Raw genomic sequence first — 13,285 nt, forward strand, 5'->3', positions numbered from 1 at the left:
ACCATTCCTTGCGGGAGTCGAACCGGCAAGCTTGTGGTTGAGAGGACGTGCTCCAACCAACTGAGCCATCTGGGAGCTCAGCTGCAGCTCAGCTCAAGGTGCTGTGTTCAATCTTAGTTGCAGGGGGCGGAGCCCACCATCTGTTGCGGGACTCGAGGTTGATCGGTTACCGGCAGCTGGCAGCCTTCGGAGTTAGGAGCATGGAGCTCTAACTGCCTGAGCCACCGGGCTGGCCCATCTAGCACTTCTTAAGTCTAGAATCAAGAAGACAATAAATCAAGTCTTGATTTGTAGTGTCTGCCAATTTCGGTGGTGTAAATACACTCACTATGGCCAATTTCAAGGTATCAACGTGACATCACTGACTAGAGCTGGGAAGAGGGGTGCAGGAGCACACCATTATATAGTATTTCCCCAATACAGAGCTAAAAGGCAGAAATAGCCTCAAGAGCATAGATGATACTAAAATATAATTAAAAATTAGGAAGCGATAAATTTTAAGTATTGTTTTTAATTTACTTAAGTTTATAACTAAAGTTAATATAATTATATAAGTAATATTTATATAAGTTTGTATAATTTAATTTTTAATATTAAAGTAATATTACATTAGCGCTTTAGCAACTGGCTGGCAAAATTCCTGCAAATTGAGTCATCGGCTGTCATGAGCCAGTAGGCGCCAGCTCTGGCACAGCCCTGGTTCTCTGAGATCCTCTAGGTGAAAGCGTTTGTCACCAAGATAGCGCTACCTGCAGGCTGACTGTTGTGGGCAGCAGTGGTGTGATAACAATGGCAGCCAACATTTATTGAGCACAGTAAACATGCAGGCTCTTCTCGGAGTGCTCTGCATGTGTCTCTTCATTTTATCCACACAACCCTGTGAAGGAGGTTCCGGGCGGTACCCGTTTTACAGATCCGGGAGGCTCCTAGGGCTTCATCATGCCTCCTCAGAGTCCATTACCATATTAATATTCCCATTTTGCAGATGTTGGGCCAAGGCTCAGAGAGGTGAATGACTTGCTAAGGTCACACAGCTAGCACGGGGCAGAAGTGGGATTTCGACTCGTGTCTGTCTGATGACAGGGTCCTCTTTAGCGCTGGTTTCCCAAACCCTGGGCCCTGCCTACTCTGGACTTCCATGGAGAGCTTGCTTTACAAAACCAATTTTGGGGCCTCACTCCTGGTGAGTCGATTTAATCAGTTTGGTATTTTTAACACCATCCCCAGGGGATCCCAATGGGCAATTAGCTCAGATGGGGCCCCCAAAGCAGAGCAGAATACCTGGAACCAGGCCCAGGTTCCTCACTGCTTAGATGAGGGCACTGGCCATCCGCAGCTTGGCAGCTGTGGTGATTTAATAAAGTCGTGTGTGGGGAGAGCCCATGGCAAATGCTAGTTGGTGTGTGGCACAGACCACAAAGGCAGCATTGCTGATTGGCTCAAGGCTGAAGGCCAGTGGTCCTAGAATGGCCTTGAAGTTGAATTTTTATTTCCCTATCTCTACCCCACAAGATCATAGATAGAGTAGGTAGTTTCCTGCTTTCCCCGGCAGGGCAGCAGGAGGTCACAGCCATGCAGTGGCCTCCCCCAGAGGAGGAGGTTCTGAGTGAATGGAGGGAGGCTATGGTTTAACAAATCCAGTGCGACTGAGTTAGGGCCCTTCCCTAAGCCACAGCTGAGTTTTCTGGGAAAAACATACAGCTGCGTGGCAAGCTGATTAGGCACCAGAGCTGAGATGGAAATGCCCACTTTGGCAGTAGGCAGGGGTGATCCCAGTGGGCACTGTGCATCTACTAGAGGAAGGGAGGCAGCATGGGAGAGGGGAGAGCACACAGGATTTGGAGTCAGCCAGAGCTTGAGTCTCAGTTCCGTTCCTTATTAGCTGAGGCACCTCGGGCAAGCACTTCACCTCTCTGAGCCTCTGTTTAGTCATCTGTAAAATGGGGGTGATGACAGCACCTGCATCAGAGAGTGAGAATCAAATGAGATGTGTGTGAATGCTTTGCAAACTAAGTGCGATAGGTTTTGCTATATATGAAGCCCTGTGCTTTCAGGTAACACAGGAAAAGTATAAGAAGCAGGCCCTGGCCTCAGCAAATATGCCATCTGCGGGGCAGGCAAGACTGACACACAGAGTTCTTGGCAAACATAATGCTGCAGGTCAAGATTGCTGCACAAGCGTGGAGCCGGGAGAAGGAAGAAGCGCTGGGCTGGGTATTCAGATGATACTTTCTGGAGGAGTTAGAATTTTAGCTGGGCCTGGAAGGATAGGGAGGATTTCAATAGGCAGATGATAAAATAAAGACTATCATTCTGGGAAGGAGAGACATGATCAAGGAAATAATGACAGATGATGATAACGGCTACAGGACACTTGTTTGATCCTCTTAGTAACCCTCTTAAGGTAGGTTTTATTATTATTCTTAATTTATGGTGGAGAAACTGAGGTCAGCAGAGGCTAAGTATCTTGCTCAGTGTCAGACTGCTGGTACATGTCACACATGGATTCAAACCCAGGTTCTAAGGCTTTGAGCCATTGTCTGTATTGATTGCCTGGAAGCAGGATGTGTAGGAGACACATCTGATTACATCGATTCATCCATTCACGTATGCAGTGAACAATTCCTGAGCGCCTACGATAGTGCCAGCCACTCTTGGGTTCTAGGGATGGAAATGAGAGGAAGGCCCCTGTCCCCCCTCATGGGGCTTCAGTATAATGGGGAGAAGACACGTAAGGAAGTAATTATAGGGCAGTTGATTCTCTGCCAGAGGCGTATCGGTACCATGCAGGCCCATGGGTGTTGTAGGAGAGGGTCATAGAAGGTGTTCCAGGGTGAAAGAGCTGGAGCTGGGTGGTGAGCAGGGGGAAGGAGCTTGTCAGGAAGGCATTCCACAGAGTGAGCTGCAGGTTGGGGTAGGGGTGATGAGGAGGTCAGCCTGGCTGTGGCAGACGGTGATCTGGCCAGAGGTGGGAGGCCTTGAAAGCTAGATGGAGGTGGGCATGGGGCTTGGGCCACCCTGGGGGCTGGTGGGGAGGGGCTGCTGTGGTCTCATCTACAGTGTGCTGGGAGGAGAGTGAGCTGCAGCACCATGGAAACCTGCCCACAGAGCCCTGGTATGGAACCGCCTTGCTTTCTCAGATTGCCCGGCACTTCCTAAATAATCTGGAGCTGTGCTTGACATTTCCAGTGAAGGTTCCTTGTCCTATGGCCGGGCTCCTGCTCTACTGAGCTGAGCAGCCTTATCCAGTGACAGGCAGGCCACACAGACACCTGGAGAGGGCACTAGGCTGGGGGTCAGCAGACTTGGGCTCTGCTCCTTGCTCGGTAGACCTGGCCATTTCTTGACCTCTCTGGCTTGTTCTGAAACGTGAAGGGACTAAATGATCTCTGAGGTCCCTTGCAGGCCCAACACTGTGAGTCTGGGGGTGAAACGGGGTACAAAGAGGGAAGCAGAAGATGAGTGGGGGAGGAGGTGGGTCTGTGCAGGTCACAGTCCTCAGCCGTGTGCAGGTGATTCAGTAGGGATGCTGGAAAGTTCTCAGGGATGATGTTGGCAGTCAAGTCTGCATCCCAGAAGGGAGTGAACAAGTGGTGCTGGGTATCACTCCTTGCGGGGAGCAACTCAGAATCCTCAGAACAACTCTGTGCCTTGGTAGATGTTGTCCCCTTTTACAGATGGTACACCAAGCCTCTAAAAGATCCAATGTCTGCCCAGGTTTCACTGTGAGAGCTAGGAGTTGAACCCAGACCTGCCTGACTCTAAGCTCTGGTCATGTACACCTTACTACATAGTCACCCACCCAGGTTGCCTTCATCAGCAGGGGCTCCTGGACATGCTGTGCTAGGTGTCACCCATAGACGTGGATCCCACCTGGAGGACCAGCTTCTGGTTCTCCCCAGAGCAGGCACCTCTGGCCAGATCCACTAGAACACGAAGGGGCATGTTGGCCTCTTCCACAGCTGCCTGCCTGGTGGTCTGAGCGGGGTGGGTTTATTTTGATAGGTGAGGGCAGTTTCACCTCCTGGTGGCTGTTCCATGAGACCTGGGTAATGGCAGCACCTATGAGAACATGATCCCTCCCTCCAGTCGTGCTTTTGAGATGATGTCAGGTGCGTAGGTGAACTATTTAGCTGATGTAAATAAAGCTGGAGGAGAGTGACAGGAGCGAGGGAGCAGAGATAGGATCATACTACGCCCGAGGCCAGTTTGGCTTGGGCCCAGAGGCTTGTGGTCACAGCTGCCTGTTCTTTTTTCCTGACCTGGGGCCTGGAGACCTGAGCTTTTGCATGTCATGCCTTGGGGAATTGGCCCCGCCAGCTCGGGAGGTTGTGCCACCTTGCCGCCACCTTGCTGCTGCAGAGCCTGGAGCTCAAAGGGACTTGGGATATCATCCCGTGTCTATTTTAGAGTTGGGGGACTGAGGCCCAGAGAGAGGACCTGGACTGCTTCAGTTCACAGCCTTGGGTGAAGCTGAAAGTGGAGTTTCCCAGTACCGGGCCTGGGCTCTTTTCTACCACTCCTCCCCCACCCTGTTTGGGGAATGGGGAAGCAAAGAAACTTAGACCAAACCCTTGGGGGGACTGCTGCTGTGCTGGCCCTCAAGACACTACAGGGGATGCCAGGATCCTTGAAACTGATTCAAATTTTCTCAGGGAGGCCACCACCCAGGAAAGCGGCGTGACAATATGAGAGACAGCCTCCTACAACTCGGACTGCTCGGTCAGCGCTGAGTGGGTTAGAACACAAGGTCGGGGAATATTTCATTGAAAAGTAAAAGAGCAAAAGGAGGCAGGGATGGGGGGATAGGCTCTTAGAGTGTGAAGAAGAGTAGGAAAGGCATTCTAGGCAAGGGGAAGAGCCGGAGCAAAGGAGGAAACGGAGACATTGTTCTGGGGGCGGTAATACCACCCTGAGGGGATATGGGTCAGGTGCAGGCAAGTGATGGGCAGTGAGGCTGGAAAGACAGCGTGGGGCAGCCAGTGCAGAGCCTTGGATGCCTTAAATATCAGGCAGGGCATTGGGCTTTCTCTGGTGGTCAGGGGGACCGCCGAAGATATTTAACCAAACTGGGTCATGTGGTGAAGAGAGCAAGGGCTGGACTGCCCAGGAAGCACCCCCTGACTTTGCCATTATGAGCTGTTGCACCTTGGGCAAATACATTAGTTCCCTGAGCCTCTGTTTTCCTCATCTGTGAAATGGGGTTGATAATAGTACCTACCACTGAGGTGGCTGCAAGGATGACTAGTGTAGAACACTAGTGCCCTGCTTGTCTTGGTAAATGTTTGGTAAATATCAGTCCCTGCATTACCTTCTGGGTATCATCAGGCTATTAGTGGAGGTTAGAATAGCAAGAAGAAAGCCTTTCTGAAAGCAGAAGGAGCTACAGATGTGGAGTCCAAATCTGACTGGCTGAAATTGCCTTGCTGGCCTGGGAAGGAAGCAGGAAGCACTGGTTCCCATGGCCTCTGTGTTCTCGCAGTCAGGACAGGTCTAAGCCTAAAGGTACATCTGGTCCAAATGGCCCAGTGGTGAGGTAGGGACAAGAACCCACGTCCTGACTGTCCTTCAGAACAGTCCTGCTGTCCCAGGGCAAGCTCCCATCTGAAACTCCCAGGTCACATCACTTCATCCAGACCCACCCTGGGACTCTCTTTGCCAGGATCTCTGTCTTCTCACTGAGATGAGGAAATCCAGCCCAGGAGGTCCTTTCTGAGTCTCTGGACACTCACTGCATGAGGGCCAGGCCAGGGGCAAGGGTTGGGGCCCCTCATCTGGGTAAAAGCATCACTGGAAGAAAAGGCATCTTGGGACAGGAAGCAGGTGCCAGAGCAGGAAAGGTGCTGTGCCTGAGCCAGGCTGTGAGGCCGCCCCAGGGTGCCAGGCCAAGCGGCAGTCCCACTTCTTCCTGCAGTAGCTTCCCAGGACCCTTGAGAGGCAGGGAAGGGGGATCATTTAGTCTGGTGGTGAGGAATGCAAGCACTGGAGCCTGTCAGGTGAAGGTTAAAGCCAGTACTTCAGTCGTGGTTTCTTTTCTGAAACAGAGGAATGATAATACCCACTGCAAAAGCTGAGAGGGTTCATTTCAGTGAGGTATAAAATATGTCATGTGCTCAGTGAGCACACGGCTGCAGCTTACTAAATGGCTCCTGAATTCACTCAGGGATCATTTATTGAGCACCTGATGGATTCCAGCCTCTATACCAAGCTTTGGGTAGATAATAGGCGCAAAACCCTCAGGAAGCTTACAGCCCAGGGCAGGGAGACAGGTAAGTCAGCCACCACCCTGAGACAGTGGAAGAAGCAATGCAATAGGTGGCGTGTGTGTGCGCACGTGCGCCTGCGAAGGCCTTCTACAGGAGGTACTATTTTTACTGAAATGTGAATAAGAATTAGCCACGTTTGGGATAGGAACTGCAGGGAGAGTGTTCCAAGCAGGGGAGAAGCCATCTGCTGTGTGTTAGGTTCTTGGAATGGGGCTGGGCGCAGGCGGGACTCAGGTGAGAAAACGTGGCCTTGCCGTGAGATTCTCACAAGCCGGTGGAGAGGCTGTTTCCCCTATACTGTGGGTCACTGAGAAGAGAGGATGCGAAGCGAGGACGCTTCTCACCTCTCAGGGCTGTGCTGCCTGGGAAAATTGTTCTTCCTTCCTCCCTGTCTTTCCCCACCCCTGTCCTTGCTGCCCCATGGTCCCGGGGTTCACAGGTCTGGTGTGTCTGCCTCTGTCCACTGCGGCTCCTGTCCTCATTCAGAGTGTTGTGTGGCAGTACCTGGACTTCAGGCACCGTGTGGTGCTCAGAAGGCTCTGGGCTTTGGCCCCTTGGCCCCAGGGACAAGCCTCAAGGTCATTCTCTGGAAGAGAAGAGAAGTTCCCAATAAGGTGGCTGAGGAATGTGCTGGAATGGAGGGAGGAAAAGCCACCTTCCCAGGACGCGGTGTGCAGTGGGGAGCGTGCAGCTGACTGCACGGGCCCTTGTGGGGTCTGTGGGCAGCTGCCAGACAGTGCGGTTGGAGGCACTGGAGTAGGGCCACCTGCCTGGGTCCTGTCTCCTGACCTTACCGTGTCCTCACTCTCCTTTCTGCAGAGCCTAAAACTTGCCTCTGCCTTGGAAAAGGACTTGGACACGTTTCAAAATAAAGTTGAGAGAAATCTCCAGGGGGGAAGAAAGAATAAACAAGCCTGAAAAATGCTAAAGGAAATGTATCATTTATTTTTTTGAAAAAGGCCCTCAGCCAGCTCACTTGAGTGAAAGTTTTCAGCCACTGTGATGTGAGGTCACAGAGACATCGTGGTGCCGGGAAGTTTGAGGTGGGGGTTCCTGAGGTGTCTTTAGTCCAGATTCAGAATCCGTTCAGCTAACAGATAGGGCCACCCTCGGCCTGCCAGCCTCTGTGCTCTGCGCTGTGGGGACCAAGATGCAAAGACCTGAATCCCCCCTCCTGCCGAGGATCCCGAAGGGGAGTTAGCACAAAGGCAGCAAGGGCCCTTGGACAAGGGAAAGCGAGCTGAGTGTCATAACAAAAAGGTTCAGATAAGCTCGGAGGAGCCTGGGGGAGGGAGAGTTCACCTCTGGTGGTAGCGATGGTTAGTGCTGCTGAGGAGGGTTTTCAGGATGAGGTGGGTGGGTTAGACTTTGAAGCCCAGTAGGATCTTGGCGGGCAGAGACTGCACAGAAGGCTTGCCGGGTGGAGCAAGTGATCTGAGCAAAGGTGCAAGGCCGGAAATTCTTCAGTAGCCTGAGAAATAGGGACATTCAGTTTTCTTAAACACACAGACACCTGTTTCTTTGTTTGTTTATTGATTTTAAACTGCTTTCTTGAGAGATGTCCTATACTATACACTTCACTCATTTAAAGTGTACAATTTACAAAGTTGTACAACTAACACCATAACCAACTCTAGGAATGTTTCATTACCCTAAAAGGGACCCTGTACCTATTAGCAGTCGCTCCCCATCCCCCCAGTCTTAGGCAACTACTAATCTACTTTATGTCTCTTTGGATCTGCCTATTCAGGATATTGCGTATCAATGGAATCATGTAATACATGGTCTTTTGTAATTGATTCTCTCACTTGGCATAATGTTTTCGACCTTCATTTCTGCTGTGACATGTTTTGGTACTTCATTCCTTTCGTTTTTTTCTTTGCTTTCATTCGTTTTCATGGCTGGACTTCACTGTATGGATACACCACATTTTGTTTATTTAGTCATCAGTTGGTAGACACTTGCATAGTAAATGTATAGTAAACAGAATTATTCAGGTTTGGCCAGTGGGGAGGGAAGCAAGGAAAAGAAAAACGTTTAAAAAGTCCCAAGACAAACCACACTGTCAAATCGAATTATTAACACGAGGTTTGAATCTCAAAATAGAAGATATAATGTCACTGTTACATTATGAATATCCTCTTATGACATTTGTGTACACGTTTTTGTGTGGTTGTATGTTGTCAGGAGATTCCACTTTGAATGGAGTCTAGGACAGTCATGGTGGGAGTGGGAGGAAAGAGGATGAAACAGAGGGACCTGCTCACCCAGTTCATACTCTGAGAGGTTGGGTGGGGGTGAGAAGGACTTAGGATTCTGCTCTGGTCTCACGGGAAGCCCAGGGTGTATGAGGCCAGGGCAGGGGCTGTCCCGCCACCAACACACACGCGCATTGTTATGTCAGATCTGGCAGCTGTTTGCTCGGCTGGAAATAGCCAGGGCAGCTGGTATTTTCCCTGGAAATCAGGTACATTTTCCCCTGTGTCCTGCTGAGGGACAAAATTAGTTAAACACATAGAGAAGTGTGAGCCACACCATTTGTCTAGAGGAGAAGAGTATTGTCAACAGGAAGCTGGCTGGCCTGGGGAAAGAGGTGGCCAGGAAGATGAAGGTCAATAAGCCAAGTGTAAACCGAGGAGGCTTGGCTGCGATGCCTCTGCCCCCATCACATTTACACAGAGGCGGTGGTTTTGTTTACAGGAAATGCTGTGGGTATCTATGTCCCTGGTTGCATCTGACAGATAGAGAAACAGAGGCACTGCACTGAAGGGACCTGCCATTCAGAGACAGAAAGGGTGATGAAAGCCAACATCTCCGTGTCTGCCATGAGCAGCGGGTTTGGTAAAACCGAGACGTTGCCCTCAGTGCTTGCCTGTTTCAGCCTTCCCAGAAGAAGAGTGAGGACACAAAAACAAGAAAGAGTTCATGTGGTCTTTGTCTCCTAAAAAAAGAACACCAAACCCCACCCCAGCCCAAAGCAAAATCACAAAACGGGGCTTTAATTACCATCTTTTCTTCCTTTCCTTTTTTTGTTCTCCAGCCAGAAAACATTATGTTGTTAGACAAGAATATTCCCATTCCACACATCAAGCTGATTGACTTTGGCCTGGCTCACGAAATAGAAGATGGAGTTGAATTTAAGAATATTTTTGGCACGCCAGAATTTGTTGGTGAGTCCTAGGTCTACTTCTCTCCCAGCAAAGAATCTGGGATCAAAAGGTAAAGAAATCCCAGGAGCAAACCCTGCGTCTGGGACTCCAGCCTCTGTGCTGAGCAATGAGGCCTTGGAGACCCCTCAACACCTAATGGGGGGGGGAGAAGTCTTGCTGAGCCTCTGGGTGAGGGTCCAGGGCTGGCTTTGAGTGCCCAGTGGGACCTAGGAAGGCCAGGTGTGGCTAGAGGCCACTGCAGAGATAAACCCTCCCAGAGCTGGCACCACCACCAGCTCTTCGATGAGTTTGTTGTGAAGATTTAAAACTACCTCACCCTCTTGCATTGCTGTAAATTCAACTCTCTGGAGTCGCATTTGATTTCCTGAGAAGAAAAAGGGGAATCATTGGCCAGATGCCAGATCCACACACTCACCTGTCCTGGGTGCCTTTATTCACACACGGGGGGCCCTGGAGGCTCCTCTTCCCTCTGTTTCTCTCACCCATGGCCCAGCCCCAGAAACTCCCTCGTGGGGCTGGGGCTGCAGATTGGGGGTCATAACGAAACAGCCCTGCAAAGGGGAAAGGAATGAGAGTTGAGAACCACTGTCTCTCTGCTTTGGGAGCTGGAGTGGTCTTGGAAATGGAGGGAAGGTATGGTCTCCTTAAAACCTGGGTGCTGAAACTTCTGACCACATTCTAATCAAAAATGAAGACAGAATGTGTCAGAGCATCTACTCTGATGGATTTTCAGGCCACACGTACACACTCTGCAGATACTATGGAATGGCCCTGCAGAGCGCCCAAAGACCCCCCTCGGTAGGGGAATCTTGCTGTGTGCCAAGTACTACTGTGTTTCCCGAAAATAAGACCTAGCTGGACAATCAGCTCTAATACATCTTTTGGAGCAAAAATTAATATGAGACCCGGTCTTATTTTACTATAAGACCAGGTAATATAATATAACATAACATAACATAACATAACATAACATAACATAACATAACATAACAATATAATACTGGGTCTTATATTAATTTTTGCTCCCAAAGATGCATGAGAGCTGATTGTCCGGCTAGGTCTTATTTTTGGGGAAACAGGGTATGCGTGGTGCTCCACAGACATTATCTCAGTTAATCCTCAAAGCACCTCATGAAGCAGATTTAATTATTTTCTCTATCAACTGCTTTGTTCAGGGCAAAACAGCCAGTAGGTGGTGGAGCTGAGACTCAAATACAGATACATCCACAGGAAAGCCTGTGCTCTTTCCGTCATACTGGGTTGTCTCTCTAAGAAGACCCTGACTCCAAGGGGCTTACCCTTTGTGGAAGCACGACATCAAGCCACCGCAAAGGAGTGCTGGAAAGCTCTTTTCACATCGTCTGGTCTAGTTTAACAAATGTGGACTTAGAGGGCTGGAAGAGTTTAGTAAAGGTCATCCAGTGGTGCTCCTTCACCTTCCGTATGACAGCTATCAGGTGAGGTACTAGGGACCGATACAGTGATGGTAGGAACCACACTCAGAATGATACACCCAACGCCACACAGCGAGTTGGTGGCAGAGCCAGCTTGAACCTGGAGCACAAGACATCTATTCTTGAACTTTTTCTGAGACAGCAGTCACTGTCCACCATTCACATGTATGGTAAAAATGTATATGTTAATTTAGTTAAGTCAAACCAAGTGTTAAAGAACAATAAACGGTTCAACTAAAAATTCAGGGCACTAATGGAAGAGGTGCCACAAGACAGGATGTGATTAATGGTAAAGTGAGTGATGTAGACAGCTCTCAAAGCCTGTTCAAACAAGATATCCATTCTCGCAGTCGGAGATATCAGTTATGGCCTTGAATCAGTGAGGGACAGGGCTCTTGTGGGTGGGAGAAGTATCTGAAGAGGAATGGGGAAGGAGCCAGGGTAGAGGATGAGCATATTCCAGGCTCAGTCATCCATAGCCGGGGGATAGGGCCAGAATGAGCGCATTTATCAGGGACAATTCACTGTCCACTCTGGATGGAGCAGAGAGTTCACACAGACTACTTGTGTGAGTGGGATAGTAATGGGTGAAGCCAGACTGTGGAGGGTTTTGCCCAGTGACATGCTGGTAAATGTCTTAATAACTGGGTCTCAAAACAAAACCAAGCCTTAATTTATAACGTTTGCCAATTTCAAGCTACTAATGTATCACTGAATTCAGAGTTGGGAAGAATTGCTCACAGTTGACTCTTATTAGTCAATATGAGTCAGCTCCAGCCCCAAACTGGTTTTGTTTGTACCTTAGAGATATATAGGGTATCTTCTCTAAGCCCCTGCCCAAACTATGATGACTTTCTTTGCCCAAGATCCCTGAGAAATAGGTTATAACCACTTTCCCTACTCCCTCCATTCCTTTGAAATTTCAACCTGAGGTCCAGGGTTAAAAATTTAGTGTCAGCTTCCCGGAGGGTGGTGGACCTGGTTTTCCACAAGCCCTCCCATTACAAAACTGGATTCTTCAGAAAAATATACTTTTTAATGAAATTCTGGACTCCTGGGAAATCAGAGACATCTTTAAGGGTAGTAACACCTTCAGCATCACCTCCTCCTCCCAAAAGCCAATGAAATGAACTTAGAACTGGAGCAAGAAAATTCAGTAGGAGGCCCTCTCCCAAAGGCAAGAGCACGTATCAGCATTTCAGTCAGAGATGAGCAAGACTTAGATGTTCAAAGACATAAGATATTGAAATTGTCAGATATTGACTATAAAATAAATGGATTGTACAGAGAAATAAAAGGTAGAATCACCAGAATGAGCAAGCAACAAGAGAGTCCCAAAAATGACCAGGCAAATTCTAAAAAGAACCAGATAGAACTTTAAGAAATTCGATATATAGTCATAGAAATTTAAAACTCAACGGGCTAACCAGCAGATTACACACTGCTGAGGTGAAAGTTGAAGAATTGGAAGACCAAGCTGGAAAAAAATTAGCTAGAGTACCACAGAGTGACAAAGACAAAAATATGAAGTAGAGGATAAGCAAAAGAGGATAAGTGAAAGAAAGAAAGCCTAACGTAGGTGTATTTGGAATCTCAGAGGAAAGAATAGAGACACTAGAGGAGCAATACTTGAAGAAAATTGCTGAGAATTTTTAGAATTAATGTAAAAATATGTATCCCCAGATAAAGAAAGAACAATGTACTTGTATATCAAACAGAAAAGAATAATCCATACCTATACACATTATAGTTAAATTCTAGGGTAGCAAAGACAGAGAAGATCTTAAAAGCAGCTAGAAAGAAAAGACAGATGACCTACAGAACAAACAAACAAACAAACAGTAATTAGACTGACAACGTGCTTCTCAAAACAAATGTCCAGTAGAATAGTACCTTCAAAGAGCTGAGGAAAATTAAAAAAAACCCATAATTGTGTACCCAGGAAAATTACATGTCAAGAATGAGGATAAAAGATTCAGGTAAAACAAAGCAAAAAACAAAAAGAATAACAATAAGAAAACAAAACAATTAACCACCAACAGAACTCTATGAACGGACCTTCTAAAAGATGTACATCTGAATTAAGGAAAATGACCTCTAAAGGGAGGTCTCAATGTAAGAAGCAATAGGAGCACAGATATCAGTAAACATTAGGCAAATATAACCATTTTCTGTTTAAAACAATGATGAGGGTAGCCGTTGCAAAAATATAGGTTGGGGGAAGAAACAATGAAAAAAACTGAAAAAAGAAGGAGAAGGAAGGGAAGGGGGAGAAGAAGAAGAAGAAAGAAGAAAGAAGAAAAGCACAGGGAAAAAGGGAATAAAGAGACAGACAAAAGCACATAGAGGGCAGAAATGAGTGGATAAGTATATGGAGCAGATAAGCACTGGAAAG

General features: G+C 48.1%; 1 protein-coding gene across 4 annotated transcripts in view; it reads left to right on the forward strand.

The window, feature by feature from the left end:
* DAPK2 (death associated protein kinase 2) overlaps positions 1–13,285 on the forward strand; it is a 113,721-nt gene that overhangs the window by 80,044 nt on the left and 20,392 nt on the right. For all 4 annotated transcript variants that reach the window (XM_074327592.1, XM_074327590.1, XM_074327593.1 and 1 more), the window contains exon 5: positions 9,307–9,436. In XM_074327592.1, the coding sequence (XP_074183693.1) occupies positions 9,307–9,436 (130 nt within the window). The remainder of the gene's footprint in view (positions 1–9,306; positions 9,437–13,285) is intronic.

This window comes from Rhinolophus sinicus, linkage group LG03 (assembly GCF_036562045.2).
Source record: "Rhinolophus sinicus isolate RSC01 linkage group LG03, ASM3656204v1, whole genome shotgun sequence".
NCBI lineage: Eukaryota > Metazoa > Chordata > Mammalia > Chiroptera > Rhinolophidae > Rhinolophus > Rhinolophus sinicus.